The sequence below is a fragment of the Gaeumannomyces tritici genome (assembly GCF_000145635.1).
Source record: "Gaeumannomyces tritici R3-111a-1 unplaced genomic scaffold supercont2.6, whole genome shotgun sequence".
In the NCBI taxonomy this organism is placed as follows: Eukaryota; Fungi; Ascomycota; class Sordariomycetes; order Magnaporthales; family Magnaporthaceae; genus Gaeumannomyces; species Gaeumannomyces tritici.
The window spans coordinates 1,352,419-1,372,107 of NW_008804550.1; the positions used below are offsets into that span (position 1 = coordinate 1,352,419).

At 60.3% G+C, this 19,689-nt stretch overlaps 7 protein-coding genes across 7 annotated transcripts in view; 4 read left to right on the top strand and 3 right to left on the bottom strand.

Moving 5' to 3' along the window:
* On the bottom strand, nt 1–4,010 carry GGTG_10841 (hypothetical protein). The gene is made up of 2 exons (XM_009228719.1): nt 3,718–4,010; nt 1–3,615 (listed from the first exon to the last, which is right to left on the bottom strand). Exons 1-2 carry the CDS (start codon nt 3,863–3,865, stop codon nt 2–4), a joined length of 3,762 nt encoding a protein of 1,253 aa, XP_009226983.1. The 5' UTR covers nt 3,866–4,010; the 3' UTR covers nt 1.
* A 155-nt stretch (nt 4,011–4,165) lies between these two features.
* On the top strand, nt 4,166–7,427 carry GGTG_10842 (golgi membrane protein). Its single transcript, XM_009228720.1, has 3 exons — nt 4,166–4,586; nt 4,657–4,824; nt 4,899–7,427. The coding sequence occupies exons 1-3, from the start codon at nt 4,496–4,498 to the stop codon at nt 6,884–6,886; spliced, it is 2,247 nt and encodes a 748-aa protein (XP_009226984.1). The 5' UTR covers nt 4,166–4,495; the 3' UTR covers nt 6,887–7,427.
* A 669-nt stretch (nt 7,428–8,096) lies between these two features.
* On the bottom strand, nt 8,097–10,881 carry GGTG_10843 (hypothetical protein; the record flags this gene model as incomplete). Its single annotated transcript, XM_009228721.1, has 5 exons — nt 8,097–8,865; nt 9,418–9,439; nt 10,083–10,244; nt 10,573–10,717; nt 10,778–10,881. 5 exons carry the CDS (start codon nt 10,879–10,881, stop codon nt 8,627–8,629), a joined length of 672 nt encoding a protein of 223 aa, XP_009226985.1. The 3' UTR covers nt 8,097–8,626.
* Nucleotides 10,882–10,908: 27 nt separating this feature from the next.
* GGTG_10844 (malate dehydrogenase) lies at nt 10,909–12,403 on the top strand. Its single transcript, XM_009228722.1, has 3 exons — nt 10,909–11,469; nt 11,534–12,089; nt 12,161–12,403. The coding sequence occupies exons 1-3, from the start codon at nt 11,253–11,255 to the stop codon at nt 12,201–12,203; spliced, it is 816 nt and encodes a 271-aa protein (XP_009226986.1). The 5' UTR covers nt 10,909–11,252; the 3' UTR covers nt 12,204–12,403.
* Nucleotides 12,404–13,517: 1,114 nt separating this feature from the next.
* Nucleotides 13,518–14,866, bottom strand: GGTG_10845 (hypothetical protein). The gene is made up of 2 exons (XM_009228723.1): nt 14,596–14,866; nt 13,518–14,502 (listed from the first exon to the last, which is right to left on the bottom strand). The coding sequence occupies exons 1-2, from the start codon at nt 14,701–14,703 to the stop codon at nt 13,891–13,893; spliced, it is 720 nt and encodes a 239-aa protein (XP_009226987.1). The 5' UTR covers nt 14,704–14,866; the 3' UTR covers nt 13,518–13,890.
* A 150-nt stretch (nt 14,867–15,016) lies between these two features.
* On the top strand, nt 15,017–19,130 carry GGTG_10846 (hypothetical protein). Its single transcript, XM_009228724.1, has 4 exons — nt 15,017–15,553; nt 16,434–16,619; nt 16,690–17,495; nt 17,567–19,130. Exons 1-4 carry the CDS (start codon nt 15,392–15,394, stop codon nt 18,783–18,785), a joined length of 2,373 nt encoding a protein of 790 aa, XP_009226988.1. The 5' UTR covers nt 15,017–15,391; the 3' UTR covers nt 18,786–19,130.
* Nucleotides 19,131–19,177: 47 nt separating this feature from the next.
* The window catches only part of GGTG_10847 (hypothetical protein), a gene marked incomplete at its 5' end in the record, with an annotated part of 2,902 nt that continues 2,390 nt past the window's right edge, over nt 19,178–19,689 (top strand). Inside the window, 2 exons of the mRNA XM_009228725.1 lie at nt 19,178–19,264; nt 19,444–19,680. Coding sequence (XP_009226989.1) covers nt 19,178–19,264; nt 19,444–19,680 — 324 coding nt within the window. The remainder of the gene's footprint in view (nt 19,265–19,443; nt 19,681–19,689) is intronic.

Here is a 19,689-nt window from a genome sequence, read left to right on the forward strand (position 1 = left end):
CTCACTCGGCCGCCTCGACCGTGGGACCCTTCTCGTCTACGAGGGCGAGCAGGTCGCCGCAGACGCGCAGGTTCTCGGCGGAGCTGAGGGCGCGGGCGACGCGGGCCTCGTGGCGCTCGCGGGCGACGCGGCGGAGGGCGCTGCCGAGGAAGCCGGCGAGGGCGGCGTCGAGCCCCCAGGCGTCGGGGATGAGGCGCAGGACCTCGAGCACGTCGAACTGGGCGCCGAAGCGCTCGAGCAGCGCGCCCGTCTGCTCGACCCGGTCGCTCGCGTCCCCGAGCGCCAAGAACTCGGCCAGGAGCGCGCCAAAGAGGGCGCGTGTCGTCCTCTCTTGCGCCGCCGCCGCCGCCGCCGCCTTTTGCTGCCTGCTGTCGGCGGCGGCGGCGGCTTGCAGCGGCTGGCGTTGCTGGTTCCTGTCGTCTGCGGCCTCCTCCTCCTCCTCCTCCTCCGCGTCCGTCTCGGCTGCGGGCCGCTGGCGGAGGCAATACCACACGGCCGAGTCGTAGTCGCCGAGCCCGTGGACGAGCAGTCGGAGAGCGTTTGCGTGGCGGCCCTCGCGCCCGTCCAGGATGACAGTCTCGGGGACGAGCAGGTCCTCCTCCCCCTCCTCCCTGTCATGCTCCTCCTCCTCGCCGTTGCTCACCCGCTGCTGCCCCGCCGAGATGCGTTCCCGGATGGCCGCGACGTCGTACTCGTAGGGGCCCTCGAGCAGCTGCAGGAGGCGCAGGCGCGAGTGCCAGACCTCGTCGCCGGGGGGCGCGTTGTCCGTCAGGAAGCGTCGGAACGTCGGCTTAGGCGGCCTTAGCGCGCGGTAGGCCGCGTACATGGCCGCCACGTTGGTGCGCGCCGCGGCCGACGACTCCAGGTCGGTCATGACCACCTCGAGGTAGTGGCTGACGAGCTCGCCGACGTAGACGGTGTGGCCTTTGTCGAAGACGAGGTGCTCGAGGTAGTACTTGACGGCGTCGGGCGCCTCCTCGCGGAGCAGAGCAACGACGTCGGCCGGGTGGAACTTGGGCGCGCGGCCGCCGTCGTCGGCAAAGACCTGCACGCCCAGCTTGGGGTTGCGCGCAGCCAGCCAGACACCGTACTCGCGGACCAGGCCCTGGTTGCTGATCTTGGATAGGTACTCGCGCACGCGCTGCTCTCCATCCTGGAGCTCGCCGCCGTCATCGCGCTCGCCCTCGACGATGCGCCGCCACGTGTCGAGCACTTCGCCCGCCATCTTGCGGCTCTGGTACAGCCGGCTGAGTACGTATAGGCGACTGTACGACTCGAGCAGGTCCACGGCGCGTTCAAAACAGTCCACGCCCCGGTCCACGAGCTCGTAGATCTCGGCCCGTGGCGACGAGCTGCTCTTGGCCAGTCCCAGCGGCGAGTCGCGGTCCAGCTCCAGCAGTACCGCCAGGAGCGACGCGTCGACCGTGCGAGACACCTCGTGCTCGTCGGGGACGCTTCCAAACCCCTTCCTTCGACGGAAAGCCGCAAGCAGCCGCCGAAGAAAGCTCAGCACCTTTGGGTCCAGGAGATTGACAGCATGGCCAACTTCATCGAACATGCTGCTCGACAGATACCTCTCAACGGTCCCCTTGACTCCCCCAAACACCCATATTCCGGTACGGCCCTCGATGATCTCATGCCGCAGGCCGGGTACCATGGACAAGACTATCCTGGGGTCCAGCCCGCCTTCGAGTATGATATCTTCCAGCGCCTTGAGCTCAGGCTCCGAAAACGGAGTCTCGGAGGAGCGCAGGAAGCTGGCGAACAGGAGAACCCCAGCCCGCTGCCTAACGTAGCTGAAGGTCCTGAACTCGAGCTCCGTGCGGGGGTCCCTGCCGCGGAACGTGTTGAGTACAGCGAAGAGCTGGCGACGGTCCTTGGCCGCATGAACAGCGGCCGGGTCGCCGTCTAACGCGTTCGCTTCCAGGCCCGCCTCCAGCTGTAGAAGCAGAGGGTTCCTTACAGCCCACCATATGTTCTTCTCGCCCCATACTGCGAGCCTCCCAACCGTCTTGGCCAGTCGAGCGGCCGCTGTTTCTTCCTCGGCACCCCGCGCAGCCTCCCAACCTTCGGGGAGGGGCTCTTCCTCGGGGGCATCCAGGTCTCGCTCGAAGAGATCCCTCTCTTTAGAGACACGCTCCATGGACAGTGCCGTGCGGGAGTCGACACTCCGCAAAGACATGGTGCCCGGGTTCTGTCGGCCAGAGGAGAATGGGGAGAAACGCTGATGCCGGAGTCTCTCTACAACCTCGTTCAGGAGCGACTCGTCACTACCGAGAAGGGAGCGGATGCCCAAAGACACCGTCCCCACAGGCGCGTCTTTCTCGGCTGCCTCCTTCTCTTCCGCATCATTTCTAGCTGCCTTGACCTCGAGCCAGAACTTTTCGGGCTCGTTTTCGCCCACATTCACATCCCACCGCTGAATCTCCAGGCCGTGATGCACACCGTCCAGGAACTGCTTGCTCATCGCCGCCAGCACATAGCCCTCCTCCTCGGGGGCCAGCGATGGTGTGGACGACGCGAGGTCGGATGAGCCTCCGTCCACAATAACTTCGTCAGGATAGCTATCAAACTCTAGTGTTGGGCGCGTAGGGTCTCCGTCGAGGTTGACAAACATGCCGATCCCGGGCTCCGAGGGACCCGTGCCCGTGACGAGAAGAAACTCGTCGGCGGTCGGGGAGACGATCAGGGGCTTCAGCAGCACTGGCGCCGGCGTTGGGGTCGGAGTTGCAGCACGAGGGCCAACTGGAGGGAGCGGCTTGTCGGTTGCTGGCGGGGGCCTGAGTGCCCTGTCTGACGGCGGCGCAGGGCTTCTCGAAGGGCTGGGTACATCGGGGGCGATGTGTCCAGCGTCACCAGCAGGCTTTGCCTCGGCTCTCGCAGCAACGCTGGTGATGAAGTTCCCGAGGCTGGTACTCCTATTATGGCCAGCACCCCCTGGGGCCGGAGACCGCGCAGTGGCGGACGAGGAGCTCCGCGTTAGACCACCGCCGTTGCCGCTATCCGCGCCTGCCCCAATATCCTGAACCTGGCCTATAACGTCGGTGCTCTGGGTGTGGTCCAGGGATGAGATACTCATCAGGGGGATCTTGAGTTGCCTATCGACATCCACAAGAGCGTAGGTGTGCGAGTCGGCAACGCAGGCTATGTTGTCCCTTCGTACAGACAGCCTAGAACCCGCAAAGTCGATGTTCCTCTTGCCACGCACATTTTCCTCGCCGACCGATACGACCTGGACACGCTTGTTGAGGGACAGCAGGACCGTGGGCGCCGCGGCGGGCGTGGATGCCCCAGGGGCCTCCTCGTTGAGGTCGACACCCCCTATCCAGCTGCAGTTTTTGACGTTGATCTCGTTGTATACCGGGCTGAGCTCGGGGAGAGAGTAGAAAGTTACGGTAGAGTTGCACAGCACACAGGCCTTGCCGACCCTTGGGAGGAGGAGAATCTGCTGGACGCCGGGCAGGGCGACGGTCAAGGTGGCCGACTCGATATAGAAGGGCCGCAGCCTCGACGCGAGGATGAATACGGACGTGGCGGTCTTGTCGGCGGGATCAGGCGGGATCTGGACGAAGTGGAGCAGCTCCGAGGCCGAGGTTCCGATGTACAGGTTGCTCTCTACAGGAAGGAGGCATGGAAGCATTGTTAGAGGTGGGCTTGACAAGGGGAGCGCGCGCATTACGACTGCGGGGGCGCCGGTCGGGGTCGAGGCATGCATACCCCAGTAGTCAACACAGTTGATCCGGATGTCCTCCTCGTCGCCGTCGGCCGACAGCGGCACGTCGTGGAGCAGCGTGCGCAGGACGAAGGGGCCTGGCTCTAGCCGGGGCTTGGAGGGGAGCCCCTCGCTCTGCGATGTCGACGCCATGTCTCCGTTGGCTGCGTCAGCATTATTATCGGGTGGGCATTAGGGAGCGCCCGGTCGGCGAGTCTAGCGCAGGCGTGGACCAAGGATGGAGGTAGGATGTCGAATGACGACGGAAGCTACGTCAAGCAAGGCTGACAGCCTCGACCTTTGATGGCTGGGATTGAGGGCGAGCTCAACCGCTCTGACGGACCCACAGGCACCACAGGCACCACAACCAGTGCTACGACACGCTAACAAGCTGCCCGCCCAGCGCAAAGCACGCGTGTCGGTGGCTAGCAAAACCCCCCTCCAGGGGCACCCCAGCGAAGCTCAATTGGAGCCGAACTGGGGTCATGGCTGCGGCTGCATGCCGAGCGTTGCAGCGTGTTGCGCTTTGGTGCACCACACAGCACCACACAACACCTACCATAACCAGCCACATTTCCTCCGCATCGACTGCGCTGTGTCGTGCACCTTTTTTGACCCGAGCATCGCTAGACCAGATGTTGAACGTTTGCGCTGCCAGATCACGGTGGCCGTAGATCGCAGATCTCTTGTCTTTCCAACTCTCAAGAATTTCCCCACGGCACCCACCAAAAAAAGGGCGTGTTTACCCAGCAATTGACTTGCCCGCCCCCTCAGCATCCCACAATGGCCGAGGCTGCCGCCCCCGGAGCTCCGCCTGCCGCTGGCGGAGCCGACACCGCCAACAAGTTCCAAAGCGCCATCTCAGCGTGGAGAAGTAAGGACTGCCAGGCAGACACAGTGTTGGACTGGTTGTGTTCTTCAGACTGACACCATCTGTTCACCAGATCTGGACTTCAGCACACTGGTGTCCAACCTCGACAACACAGCATCCGAGATCGTCACCTACCAACGAGACTCTACGGTGCAGCGGAAGGACCTGGCGCAGAAAACCAAAGACTTCCGGAAACTAGATGACGCCACCAAGCTGACAGAGATCAAGGGGCTACTGAAAGGTGTGTGTGTGCGCGCGCAGACCCCGGCTCTGGGTGCGAGGGGCAGACATGGCTAACCAAAACTTGTGCGGCAGCATACCAAACATTCATCGACCTCCTCACCAACCACTCCAAATCCATCAACTCGTCGTTTATCCACGCCTACAATGCCCTCTCAGACGCCCCAGACCCCTACCCGCTGCTCGAGGCCTCGGTCGACTCGATGCTCTTGTCCGAAGACACCCTTCCCAAGCTTACCGAGGAGAACGAACACCTCCAGAAGACGGTGGCCAAACTGACTACTCAGCTCGACGACACCGAGGCCCGTCTGCAAACCGAACGGGCGGCCCGCAAGGAGCTTGAGGAAAGCCTTGAGACCAGAGTCAGGGACGTCGAGACCACCTGGATCGCCGTCGTCGACGAGAAGAAGGACAACTGGGCCGCCAAGGAGAAGGCTCTCGAGGACAAGCTGGAGCATCAAGAGCGTCTGTTAAGCGGCATCAGGGCTACCGAAGAGGTCAATGAGCGTCTCGGTAAGACTGCCGGCGATGGCGACGAGTCCCAGCGCGCACACGTCATGAGCGCCGAGCTCGAGATGGTCAACTCGGACCTGGAGCGCACGAGCGCACGCTTAGCCGAGGTCGAGGCCCGCAACGAACAGCTCCGTCTCGACCTGGCGCAAGCCAAGTCGCAGGTCGGCTCCCAGTCCGCCGCCTCTGTCGCGCAGCAGCTTGAGGACGACCCGGGCTACATGCGCATGCGCTCCGAGAACTCGTCCCTCATCCGCAAGCTCGATGCCGCCCGCGTTGAGAAGACGGCCCTAAAGCGTGACCTTGACGCTCGCCTCAGGGGTCTCGAGCGCGAGGTTGCCGGGCTCAAGGAGGAGCGCGAGAACTTGCGGGCCAAGGTGAAGAAGTGGAGCGACTACGATGACGTCAAGCAGGAGCTCGAGGTCCTCAAGAGCATCGAGTTCGCAACGGGAGACGACGACGATATGCGTACATCTCCCGATGACGACCATCTCGCGGCCTCGGGCGGCGGCAAGGGCAAAGGCGACACGCTGGAGCAGCTGCTCCTGGCGAGGAATAAGAAGCTGAGCGACGAGCTCACGATGCTGAGGGTCTCCCATCAGGACCTCCAGACTCGGCTACAGAATCTCCAGGAGGAGCTGTCGAGGACCAACGCCGAACTGGAGAAGTCGCAAACCCTCAACGAGAAGCTGGAAAACGACCTTTCGACGATGCAGGCCGAGGGCGCAAACGCCTTCCCCTCAGCAGCGTCCGTTGCAGGCACCTACGTGAACCGCTACGCACCCTCCATGGCCGGCACCCGGAGGGGCGGCGGGAGGACGAGCCCAACGTCGTCTATCATCAGCGGTTTCGCGCCTACAGGTAGCATATCTGAGCGTGAGCCCATGGGTGGCGGCTCAGGAATCCTGCCCATGGTCACGGCGCAGCGAGACCGGTTCAAGAAGCGCAATGCGCAGCTGGAGCAGGAGCTGTCCGAGTCGCACCGCAACGTGTCGCAGCTGCGGCAGGAGATCGCGGCGCTGCAGAAGGACAACCTCAACCTGTACGAGAAGTCGCGGTACGTGCAGAGCTACAGCCGGGGAGGGGCGCACCAGACGGCGGCGGGCGTCGGCTCAGCGGGCGGTTCGACGTCTGCGTCGGCCTACTCGGCCAACCCGAACCCGTCGACCGTATCGATGGGCGGGACGGGTAACCCGGGCATCGCGCTGGACCGGTACCGCAAGGCGTACGAGTCCAACCTGAGCCCGTTCGCGGCCTTCCGCGGCCGCGAATCGGCGCGCGCCTACAAGCGCATGTCGCTACCCGAGCGCGCCGTGTACTCGGTCACGCGCATGGTGCTGGCCAGCCGCACGAGTCGCAACCTGTTTGCCGTCTACTGCGTGGCGCTGCACCTGCTCGTCTTCCTGTCGCTCTACTGGCTCGGCACCGTTGACGTAGAGCAACACGCCAGCAAGCTGAGCGCCGTCGCCGGCAGCGCCATGGCGAAGGGCGCTGCCAAAGGCGCTGCGGATTCGCACGGGGGCTGGCGGAGCGACGACTTCAAGGGTAACTAAGGAAGCCAGGTGGCGCCCGAAGAGTCCCACGCCAATGACGACGTGTTGTAAAAACCTGTTGCAGTTTGCATGTATCAAAAGACCGCCATGTCCCCTTGTTATGCCCAGGGCGTTGACTTTGATTGGTTATGTTATATGAGGTGTCCCTTTTTATTCCACTTGTTGCCTTTTTTTTCTGCCTTATCATATCGCCAGTGCCCCTTTATATTGACGTGGGCGTTGGACAATTGATGCGTATACCCGACAGGATGGCTAGATCACATTTTTGATAGGGAGCAGGTACAAACGCAGTGCTGCTTCATCCCACCCGTCCTCGTTTTTCGTCGTATCCTACTTCCTGGTCTTCCTTCCACTGAGCCTACTACACCATCGGCGGGCGGCTACGGCCGAGGAACGCGCTGGGAAGAAAAAGCCTGTTTGCCGCCCATGGGGAGCACCGAGATGTTTAGGATACGCGATAGATGACGAGGCGTGTCGCCCTGCCCACCCTCCTTTGGAATTTCTCAGGGATAGAGTCAATACCAAGACGATCAAGTGTGCAGGGAAACGTAGCCTGTGGCACCAGAAAGGTCTTGTAGAGATGGGTATACCCGCCGCCGCAAAGGATGGCTCGCCCAGTGTCTAGGCGGGCACACTATGGCAAGAATAGCCTAGGCCCATGTCGACTTCTCTCACTTGGCCGTTTCCTTTGGTTTTTGGCGGGCGGTTAGAGGCCTTGGAAAATTGAAATAGAGTTGAGGCCCGGTAAAGGACTGGCGCTCCCGGCGTTTCCTGCCAAGCCGTCGTAACCGATCGGGGAAATTCATCCTGGCTTGGAACGGCCGGGGAAACCCCTGCCTGCCAGAGCGGGTGCGCGCGCGCGCGACATATGGCAGGTGGGTTACGTTTGCCCTACACCACATCTCGGAGCACAGCAAATCACCGAGCAGAGCCTGCCGATTCCCTTCCCTTGCCGTCGCACTATTACAAGCCTTCCGTGCCGCCTGCTGGATAAAGGTAGACATTACGAATGTTATACCAGGACGCGGCATGGCAAAACAATACACGGCTCCGGAGGGCACGCATAAGTTTAGGTATCGGGACATAGATGGCGGGCCGTGTGTAGTAGCAAATGGCAGGGAGAGCAATAATAGGACCCAAAGCAGGACGCAAATACGCCATCCCTTAAAGGCATGTCGTTGGATGCATCATCGGTACTCCCCGTCCGTCTTCTGACAAGGCGACTGCGTGTTTGGAGCACGTCCCACGGGACTATTAGTGTCACGGAGGACCAAGGATATCTCCCTACCCGACAGCGACTACCAGCGTTGCGCTACATCACATCGCCAATAACGGCCTCATGACCCTCTCCACGTTGCATGTGTCTGCTTTGTGCCGGTCATGGACGCGGGTGTGCGTGGTATCGTCCTGGGGAAGCGCTATTGATGTCGGTGCAGCTCCGCCCAGAGACCGCGTGCGGGACTTGGCAACAGCGAATACCCGCCCGCAGCATCCTGTTAGCAAGTGGGCGGGATGCTTCTCCGCGGAGTGCCGATGAAGACCAAGATTTTTTTTCTCTTTCTATCCTCTTCTGGGCAAGCGGAAGGTGTCCCGAGAGTGGTGCGGTGTCATCCCATGCCAGGGGAGGGGGTGACACGCAATAGAGTAAATAGAAACTTTTTGCCCAGGAGGGACGGCCGCACTATCTGGAAGAAAGGGCCACAGCTGTTGCGGCCGAAGCGCTGGCCATATTCGGCGGCCCTAGCGCCAGCCGCCCCGGTGGTCCATGTCGTGCTCGATAAAAGCCCCGTTCTGGGGTGGCACCGAGACAGGTGGTACGTATGCCAGGCCCAGGTACGGGGCCCAAGGGACACAGGCGCTGCCTAGGCCTGGAGACGGGCGTTTATTGCCCTTGGCCCCGCGACGGTGGCAGAAAAAGGAGGGCGGTGGTGGTGGTGGTGGTGGTGGTGTCCAAGATATTGCCAGGCCCACCACAAAACCTGCTCCCCACACCAGCAACTAGAGCCCTGCGGATCAACGAGATCCAACCGATGTCGATTCGCGTCTGCACGATCGCGGTGAAGAGGGTGTACTGTAGGCGCAACTAAGCGCAACTCTTTTGCAAAGGGCAAAGATGGAGGGTGGTTTTCTGCCAGATGGAGCAGCAACGGGGTCGTCGAATTGTGGGTGCCGGACAAGAAGGTCAAGAAATCAATAGCGGCTGCGCTTGTTTGCGGCCGAGCCAATCACAAGCCCCTAGCGGGTTGCGTCTAGAGGGCGGGGGCATTTTGCGAAAGTCGCGTCGCTAGTGGCTGCTATTTCCGGGCGCTTAGCGTTGGGGCGCCTGATTGGAGGAAATTGGCGGACGGCTGGCGACACCACCCGCTTGCGCGATGTTCCCCTCTCTTTTTTTTTCCTTCCTTCCTTTTCTGGGTCCCATTTTGGATCCGCCAAGTCATCTTGTCCCGCTGCTCTGCCGCTTTGCGATGGAACGCTGCAGTACTAAGAATATTAGGGAAGCTTTCCTATCCGATGCAAGTAATCAATCTTACCTGCGGCCAGATCCCTCATGGACTGGGAAGGGTGTTAAGACAGTTGTTATTAGCGCAAAATGAATGGAAAAAGAAACAAACGGGTGAGAAAGGAAGCGGCGCGAGTTGGCCGCGACGGTGCCTGGGTTTCTGTTACACATCTACAGGTACACTTCACTTGGTCTCGTGATACTACATGGTCGACGACAAGTCGAAATGGGTGCCCACACATCTACCAAGCCCGGCAATCTCGAGCCGTCGAGCGAATCGGGGCTCTCCGACTGACTTATGTGCAGCGCGCTGGAATTCGTGGCTGGAAGACGTGGGTCGCCAATTGGGGCCCAGATAGCCAGCCATCCACACCCTTTTGGAGATGGTGGTGGGCGACTTGACCTATGGATTCCGCCACCTGCAAGATCGCATCTTCGAGCGGGCTGGTAGAGAGATGATCAAGTGGGGGAGTGCAGCTGCAGCACGCTCCGTCAAGCAAGCCTCACCTAAAATCCTATGCAAAGCTCGGGAGAGGATGGCGTTGGAATCACAGCCGACGGCATTATCAAAGACTTTCAACAGACGAGATTTCGACCGAAGCTGACATAGCAAAACTCCAGGGACTCGACTCGCGGAAGCAACTCAAATGCAGTCAAGCATGTAATAAACATGGATTCAGGAGATCCATCTCCCACGCAGGCACCCATGGCAGACAACGTGATGACCTCCACCAGCTTTACGTTTTGCGGGCGCTGATCGGCGACTGCAGGCGCCCGCGCATAATGCCACACCCTGCCCACGCCCGCCTCCTCGGCCACCGTTGATACCAGCAACCACGAATTCGTCATTGAGCCCAGCTAGGAAGGGACCCAGATAGATGGTATGTACGTGCGCAAAAAGTTGGCCACTGCAAAACAGTACCGTCCAATCTGCTCGAGGCACGAGGCTGCTGCCCCGTTGCCCCACCACGTCGTCCTTGCACAGCTTTACCGCCCGGGCGCTTGCAGCTTGGACTTGACAGCAGCACGGCGCACCAAGAATGGACGAAAACGCGGGAGGGGTTTGATTGCGCTAGGAGGGGTGGGGCGCCCTCTGACTGCAGCTGCGGTCAGGGGGGTCCCCTGCCCGATGGAGAAGATCGTCGGTTGGCTGGACCAAGGAGATGCCGCCATTGCCCAATCTTACACAGACTCCCGCCCTGCCGTCTTCGATTGTTTTTTCTATTCTTTGCTCGCCGAGCCCGCTGCCACCACCACCCTCTTGGCCCTGGGTCCCCACCCCCGCGCTAGCGCAACCGCCCGTCGAGGAGGGGGCCGGGCGGTGGAACGAACTGATAATCTAACTCGGCTTGGGTTAGCGCTCCGGATTTAGGTGCCTGGTTGCAACACACCGCAGAGACAGGGATTCGTCCCTCCCAAGCCAGTCATCCCCAGCCCGCGTGGGAAGCAGCCATGCCGGCGGATCAGATGGCGCCTCCCTGTTGGGCCGCTGCATGCTCTGGCCGGCCTGTATAATAGACCTCGCCCTCGCTCGGAGTCGAGAGAGGTTTTAGTCTGTGCCATCATCACGCCAGCTGTCCTACATCTTGATCGGTCTCGATATATCATAGCCCTTTCCGTTTCCTTAGGTCTCCTTTCCTATCTATTTCCTAGTCTTTTCTTACTTTCCAATCTCTCTCGGTATTTCCTTCCTGCAACCTGGGTCTCCGGTCTCCTTTCCTGTCTTGTTACCGTCACGAACGCAACGACCGCGCAGAACACAGTCGCTCCAAGTCGCTACCCGCAGGTCATATCGGGAGACGAAGGAAGAGAGTTTGAAGCCAAGAAATACCTCAGACCAGGCCAACAGCCACACACAGAGCCACCATGCACGCCTCCATAATATTCGCATCGGCGCTTTTCGCCTCGGCCTACGCCGCCCCGGCCTACCCCGCACTCAACATGGACGCTGCCATGCCCGGCTCCATCACGGTCATGTCGGAGTACTTCAACATGCTGGCGAGGAAGGTTCAGGAGCAGAGGGCCATGTCCCAGACGCCGGTGTGCGATCTGTCAATGGCACAACTCCCCACGGTCCCGGGCTGTAAGTGTCGACTCTCCATCTACTTTCTCGTGAATAAACAGGACTAACACGGCATCCCCCTCAGCCAAAAACCCCATGCCCCCTCCGAGCGCCGGCCTGGCCCTGAAGCACATCGCGCTCGGCCGCGGCACGCAAAACTACACGTGCGACGCCGGCAACGCCACCGCCGCCCCCGTGGCCGCGGGCGCACTCGCCACGCTCTTCAACGCCAGCTGCGTCGGCTCCTACTTCCCGCAGCTCCTCAACCAGCTGTCCAAGGTCACCATCCTCTTCAACCTCACGGGCGAGGAGCTGGACCAGAAGATCGCGCCCTCGAACCTGGCCATCTCGGGCCACCACTACTTCACCCCCGACGCCACCGTGCCCTTCTTCGACCTGGACGTGCCCGGCCAGCAGCTCGGCCGCGTCAGCGTGGGCAAGAACGCCTCGGAGCCCGCACCCGCCGACGCGCCCCGCGGCCAGCAGGGCGAGGCCGCCGTCGCCTGGCTCAAGCTCACGGCCAAGCCGGGCATGGCCACGGGCGAGCTGCAGGAGGTCTACAGGGTCGGCACCGCCGGCGGCAGCCCGCCTGCCACATGCAAAGACATGCCCGCCAAGTTCGAGGTCCAGTACACCGCGCAGTAAGTCTTGATCATCCTGGTTTTTCTCCTCCCGTGCAAAAACACGATGCTAATTATTCTTGCCCAATTAGATACTGGTTCTACGCAGGCAAGCCTTCAGAAAAGAAGAACTGAGCTTTCTAGATGCTGTGTGTTATGATGAGCGAATTCGTCATGGAAAATATGAATGGGAGGATGACCTCGAATACCCATGTTGCTTTACGCTTTGGAGGTCTCTGCAATTGGCTTTTTTTCCTTCTTTCTACTCCTCTTCTTCCGGGCTCTCTTGCTCTTCTTCCGGGCTCTCTTGCTCTTCTTCCGGGCTCTCTTGGCCCTTTTCCTTGGGTAGGCTACGGGGGCTGGCTGCTTGCGTGCTGTGCATTCAGGATCTCGGGAACCCCCATCTGGGTAGTTCATCTGTCCTATATTCAAATATCTAATGATTTATCCTTTCGTTGTTTTTTGTCCCCATTCGGCTCGGAATCTTGGACTCGAGGCTTAAACACTACCCCGTGCCTGGAAACGCATCTAACTTTTCATGCCAGCATACACACCCCCGCGACACACTGAGGTTGTCAATCTCGGTCGCTTCTGCCGAGGTGGCCAAGTTCCGAACCACCACGTATAAAACACAGGAGTGTTGGCGACTTGTCGCAGACGACGACGGTGGCGTGCTCTGGATGCGTCTGGAACCCGCACGACCTGCAAGTAAAATAAACGAGCCGACAGGGAGCACGCGTCTGATGAGGCTGACAACTCTTCGGCTTGATTGACACAGCCCGACCTGCTGGTCGGTTAACTGGTACGATGAAGACGAAGGGGAGGCCAAGCCAGTCAGGCAAACTGTATCGGAAACGAGCACACAAACGCTTCGCCCGCTCAACGTTGGGATGACTACAAGGTGGGGGGTCCATATCTCCACGGAGCTCGAACCAACAGCGAGATAGCAGCTCCTGTCCAAAACCCCCCTTTCTTGGGTTGGTGTATCCAGTCGTGTTTTGCGCGTCCGGTCTCGCGCGCCAATCGGTTGGCTTGGCGAGCTTTTCCCGCTGCGCTTGCTGCATGCATGCACGCCCAGTACAAAGGAGGGGGGTCGGGACCTGAAACGCCCCCGGTTCGTGCTTCGAACGTTTTCCCTCGCATACGCGGTCAGCATTCTGAAGCTCGCGCCCGTCTTGTCGCTATCGAGACATGCCGCACACAGCGGCGCAGCAGCGGGACAGGACCACACACACCAGACAGCAGCGCCTTCATGTTGGCGAGCTGCAAAACTGCCACGCTGTGTGTGTGACGAATGACAGATGTCTGCTGGCGAATAGAAATGGGTTAAGCGGTCGCGTTTGTGCCGGCCGCGCGAATGCACCGAGAGAGCTCTTCTCACCCACTCTATGTGAGCTAGACAGGCTTTTCCCGTTCAAAAAGGTGTATCAGATACAGAAACAGGGTCTAGGCCGACTTTCTTACAGCCAGGCAGCCGAACAGCCGACAAGCGCCGGCTGTCGTAATAGGTCAATGAACGCTGAAGTGCTCTGTGATTTACAGGAAGTAGCGCTACTCGTGAGCTGACCACCAAAAGGGTGCTTTACTCCTTTTCTATCGTCGGCAAGAATGCCGTGAATTCAAAAGTGTGACTTGTAGCCAAGATGAGCCGAAAGCCACGCCCTTATTCCATCTGGACTTGGACCGCCTCGAAGCCCGTTGTCAAGACGGGAATGAAAATGCCGGGTATCCAATATTCATACGCAAGCCCCATGAACGCCATCCATTTTCAATATAATCCGGCGCCGCACTCATCTGAATATGCGTGAACAAAGACGACCTTCTAATCAGCCAACGCCATGTCTACATCACCCTGGGCGTCGACGGGGACACCCTCAACGGCAGCCCCAGAAATTGCAGCGGCCACGGCGTTGGCGCGAGCCTCCAGATGTCCCCTCGCGTGCGCCCAGAGCTCTGCCTCCATGTCGCGGTCGACCTTGCTGCTGCGGCTGTTGAGCCAGCCGACGTCGAGGTTGCCGATGGCGCCGACGCCGTTGGGCTCGAGCGCCGGCACGGCGAGGTTGGTCGGGGCGACGGCGCCGCCCTTAGCGGACGCCGCGGCGGCCGCGGCCGCGGCGCTGCCGCCGGTCCCCTTGGCGCCGCTGTCCTTGAGCGTGATGATGCCGGCCTCCTCGAGGCCCCAGATCTGGCGCTTCAGGCGCACGTGAACCGAGAGCAGTGTGGCGAAGAAGTCGTTGGAGGCCGCCTCGAACGCGCGGCTCTGCTGCTCCCGCTGCTCCTGCGTTGGCGGGGCGGCGGGCGCGGATGGTGGCGCGTCGGCGCTGCCGTTGGCGCTGTTCGGTTCCGGGGCCGAGTCGTTGGCCTCGGCCGCGGTTGGCGACGTGACCAGCGCGCCCAGGGCTTTGCTCGTCAGCTCCAACAGCGAGCTGATGTCCTATAGGGAGGGACGTGTAGCATCGAGTCAGCGGCTGGGATTAAAAACTGCCTGCGGGGCACTGCAGGCTTGCGCGGCAAGGGCGGCTCTAACCTGGTCGATCTCACTGAGTTGCTGCATGCGCTCAGCCTTGGTGAAAGGCTGGTGAACGTCGACCGGGGCATTATTGCTGCCAGCCGGTTCGCCCTGGGGGGTGTCCATGGTTGGTATTTGCTCCCGCGGACATTGATCATCCAGGAGTTGTTCTCGAGCCAGCGCCTGGTCGGCAGGGCACAACGAAACGGCCGGGAACACAGTGGCTGAAGGGAGGCGATGCCATTTGGGCAACTTGGCGGAGATGGAGAGAATGAAACCTGGGGGTTCCTTCCTCCGTTGCGGGCAGCTGGGCCTCTCCACATGATGGTGGGGAATCTGTCGGACATGCACGGGGATGGACAGAGTGGGCCCGCGAAAAGTGACTTCCAGCCCCGATAACTCAATAATCCCATCACGCGTGTTCTGCCGAGCGCTCTGACGCGAATTTGGGCTGGCAGGGATCCCAGCGCCAGCAGTCAGTCGCCTTGCTGCGAGGCGCATCTCCCTGCCTGCTGCTGCGGAGCCTGAGCGCGTCCTCGATTTGAGCCTCACCACCCAAGTTCGCCATCACACATGACATGACCGGCCAGGCGGCGCCACATACCAAAGTATATCCGACATTGCCGTTGTTGTATCTGCTGTAGCGTGCCGAGGCCGCATGAAGCCCGACGTACAAAAACTTCGCGCGTCTGTTCGAGGCCATTTCTTTCACGCCAAAGCCTCCACCGCATAATCATCACATGGGCGCATAGCCAAAGGGCCGCAGGAGAACCCGCTCCTCCGCGAATCTCAAGTCCTAGCCCCGAAGCAAGCAATGTCTGGCACCGGGCCCCCGAATGCTGTCCCCCCGGTAGCAGGGGGTGCCTACGCCGGCCAGAACCCGGCTTCGGCACCTTCAGCGGCCTCGGCTGCGGCACCTCAGGCCCAGTCTGCCCCTGCACCAGTAACCACCTCACCCTCTGATCTCAATAAGATTGTAAGCCCCCTTTCCAAGAAGTTCATCTCAAATAGGACTATTAGTTATCTCTTGCCTCCCTTGCTGCGCGTGTATTTACTTGTTCAAGCCGAGTGGCGAACATGGGAGGATGGAGTTCAATCCCCTTTTCACGCATATCGGATATCTCTGAGATTGGTTTTTGGTTGGGTCGTTACTTCCCAGAACCAAACCACCCGAAATCGACCTACCTAAAGTCCATTTAAATCCTCGAGCCCTTTCCCAACCATTGTCCTGGATAGACCATGCGTCACACCTACCTCAATCATCTATGCCTTGGGCCCTTTCGAGTCCTCCACCCACTTCGCCTCCCATTGCGGGTGTGACCACCAGCCTCCTTCCGAAACCCTGCATATCACAGATCAACGTCTCCCAGTCAAGACCTGTGTTACCGACACCTACTTGCAATCGCAACCGGTCGTGGTCGTGACGGGATTCGCAAACCCAAACACACAAACTTACTGCTGCAGTCACCATTTTGGCGACTGCACCTATACCTTGGCATCTTGACAACGACGTTGTCTTGGATCTGACCTGCCTCTCACTCCGCTTCTCAACATGCTGCTCTTTTGAACACACTGCCCTTCCCTTCTGGCTCGACGCTAGGACAAAATACCCAAGGTCCCACACCATGGCTCAGAACGACGATCGGCTGCGTCACCCCCAAAGGAGCAGTCCTTTGCGCGAGGTGCACGGGAATCGATATGTTCACGTTCCAAACGGGAGCCGTGGCGCCTCTCACGATGGAGCCTACTTGGCCCGAGTCCCTTCGCAACCTTACTTTCACCCTCTGCCTGCTGTCCCCCACAACCAAGGCCGTTCCATTCCCGGCATGACTTTTCAAAGGCTCACAATCCACCAGGTTACCGACTATCTGCTCAAGAAGGGTTACACACAAACCGAGGCCACATTCCGGCGGGAATCCGCCCATGTCTCTAGCGATGGCCGCCCCATCCACAGAAGGGTCCAAGACATGGGCCCAAACCGCTTCCTACAGTCCTTCAACATGGTGAGGGACTGGGTCGAGAACAACCTCGACGTTTACAAGGTTGGTTGGCCCTCCCCAGAGAACGCCAAGGCTATTGAGGCTGACTGACCAAACTGCTCGCGGCCTGCAGTTCGAGCTACGGAAAATCCTATGGCCATTATTCATCTATTCCTACTTGGATCTGGTCGAGGATGGCTACCCCCAAGATGCCAAGGCCCTCTTGCAGCAGCTGAAGCCCCACTTCGAAAGCGTTCATAGTGATGCCCTGAAGACGCTCGCAACCATCAAACTACCGGTGCACGTCAAGGAGAACGACATGACGCGGAAGTACCGAGAAAACAAGTACAAGATTCCGCTCAACCAGTTTGTCACAGGTAACCTGTTCAACTTTCTCGAGCGCGAGACGGATACCGGTGGAGCCGTCGCCACTTACCTTCTTCAGACGTACTGCTCGCTTGAGTCAACATCTCGTGGACCTATCGAGCCCTACAGCTTCGAGGCCATTTATCGCCGCACACAGAATGTGGAGCTCGACGAGGCCGATGCCATGGAAGGCATTCCCGGGGTGTTTACCGGTGCTAACAACAAGGACGCCCTGGATGCCTCGGCGCCCCTGAAGTTGGGAGCCTTGCCGATGGAGCCCGAACTGAGGGACGACGTCCGTGCAGAGCTGGAAGACGAGGACCAGCGAAACCCGCCAGCGCCTGGCAGGCCGACACTTGTGGACGAGTTCGAGAGGAAGATTAAGCGCGAGGAGAGCGTCGATGGTCCGAGCCGGCACGAGCTGCCGCTGCCTCCGTCGCGAGCTCGCGATGTCGTCATGGAGATGCAGAAGATTCGCGAAACCCGAGATCGGTTCAGGATCGAGGGCAGGACAGGCGGCGTTGGCATTCCCATCTCGATATGCATGTTTACCTTTCACAACACGCTGGGGAGGTAAGTGTCATGTCTCGCCCGGGAGCAAGGCGTTTCAACCAAGAGAATCTGCTGACAAGATGAAAATCTAGCGTGACCTCGATGGACTTCTCCAAAGACAATCAGCTTGTGGCGGCCGGGACGATGGATTCTTATATCCGCGTCTGGAGCCTTGACGGAAAGCCCCTCAAGTCCAAGGTTCCACAGGAGAAGGGGCTTCTGGTCAACAACCGCAAGCTCGTCGGCCATTCGGGCCCCGTGTACAGCGTCTCGTTCTCTGATTCCATCTCCAACATTGACCGCAACCTGTTTGGCGACGACAGCAACAGCAACGTCGACACGGGCCCCAAGCTTCTTCTGTCCTGTTCCGCCGATGGCCAGGTCCGGCTCTGGTCTCTCGACGTATGGAGTTGTCTTTGCGTCTACAAGGCGCACCATGGACCGGTGTTCCGGGTGCTCTGGGGCCCTCACGGGCACTACTTCGCAACAGCCGGATGGGACAAGACTGTGCGAGTCTTCATGCAGGATCACGCATCAGCGCAGCGAATTATGGTCGGCCATGATACCAGCATCACGGCGCTTGCGTGGCATCCCAATGGAACATATGTCTTTTCGGCCTCGGACGAGCAGGACAAGTCGATCCGCATGTGGTCGGTTCAGACAGGCTCGTGCGTGCGCGTCTTCACGGGCCACGCCGACTACATCAGCGCCATCGAAGTGGCTCCGAACGGCAAGATCCTAGCCAGCGCCGACGCCGGCGGCAACATCTTCTTCTGGGACATCGCCAAGGGTGCCCGAATCAAGCGCTGCCGTGGGCACGGCAAAGGCGGGATTCCGTCCATCAGCTTCAGTGTCGAGTCCAACGTCCTTGTCTCTGGTGGCCTTGACGGTACTGTCAGGCTTTGGGATGTGGAGCTCCCGGCTGATGGGAGCAAGGTCACTACGATCGGAGCTGCGGTCGGCACGAGTGCTACTGCGGCGACAGCCCCCGCAGCTTCTGCACAGCAAGATGGTGCCGGAGGGGCTGGGGATACTGTCAATGTTGGTGGTGCTGGTGAGCGCAGCATCACGGTCGGCGCTCAGGCGGCTCAGCCATCCAACTCGCTAGCCCCCGCCACATCATCTGGCGGGGCGACTGGCGGAGGTGGAAGCGGGAGCGGTGGCGGCACTGGCAGGAAAAAGGGCAAAGAGGTTCAGATAACGCCCGACCAGATCAGCGCATTCCCCACCAAGAGGACGCCAGTGCTCAAGGTGCAATTCACGAGAATGAACCTGGTCGTTGCCGGCGGCTGCTTTGACCCGGAGCGATGAGCCAAATAGGATGCTCTGCTTGTGGACATCTCCGTATCCCTATACCTCTTTTTACTGGCGTTTGTATACTGGTTGGGTTAGAACGCTCGGGTCCCAGCTTTACATTCCCTCCTGGCTCGTTTGGCTCATCAGGCACATGAATTGTGCCTCCAATCGAGCCCGCAGCTGATATAATAGAGGGTTGTGAGTTGATCACTTGGCGATACGGCTTCGTGGGAGGCATGCAGATCAGATATGGCGTATATGATTCAAAGATGAAGCGCTACGGAGTTTATATGAAGAAGCGTTGAACACGACTGAAATTCTTCCTCGTGGAGAAAGTGTAGGAACAACCATGCATGTGAAGTTCCCAGTTGAGGCTTGCCCACGCAACCGCCTCGCAGGGGTTGTGGATGGCAACGTCATCAGCGACAGCCAATAAGGTGGAGCCCCCAGCAACCCACCGCCACCGCGACAGTGGGCGGTCCAGCACCGGTAAGGTCCAGGCTGCCAGTGACTGGAGCTCAGATTGACTCCTCCGATTGAGCTCACAACGTCGCTCCTGTGCCACCTGCTGCCACTTGGGACCAATTGAGGCGCACCTACTCGCGGGCAGACACCACCACCGCCCCTCGACTTGCTGGCCGGGGCCTTTTGCAATCGACACGGGACCTAGCAGAGCCAGAAGACGCCTTCCAACGACGACGACGGGGCCATGGATCCTCTGGACGAAGCTCCGTGGGCCGACGCCGCCACCTCGGGCACGAGCCAATCCCCCTCGCAGCAGCAGAGCGACGCCGCGGCGGCGTCCGCCGGCGACGGAACCTCGTCGCCCGCCCCGGCCGCCGGCTCTGCGTCGCTCTCGACGGCCGCCCCATCGGGCCCGCGCGCATCCCGCTTGACGCCCCGGCGCCTCGTCGCGCAG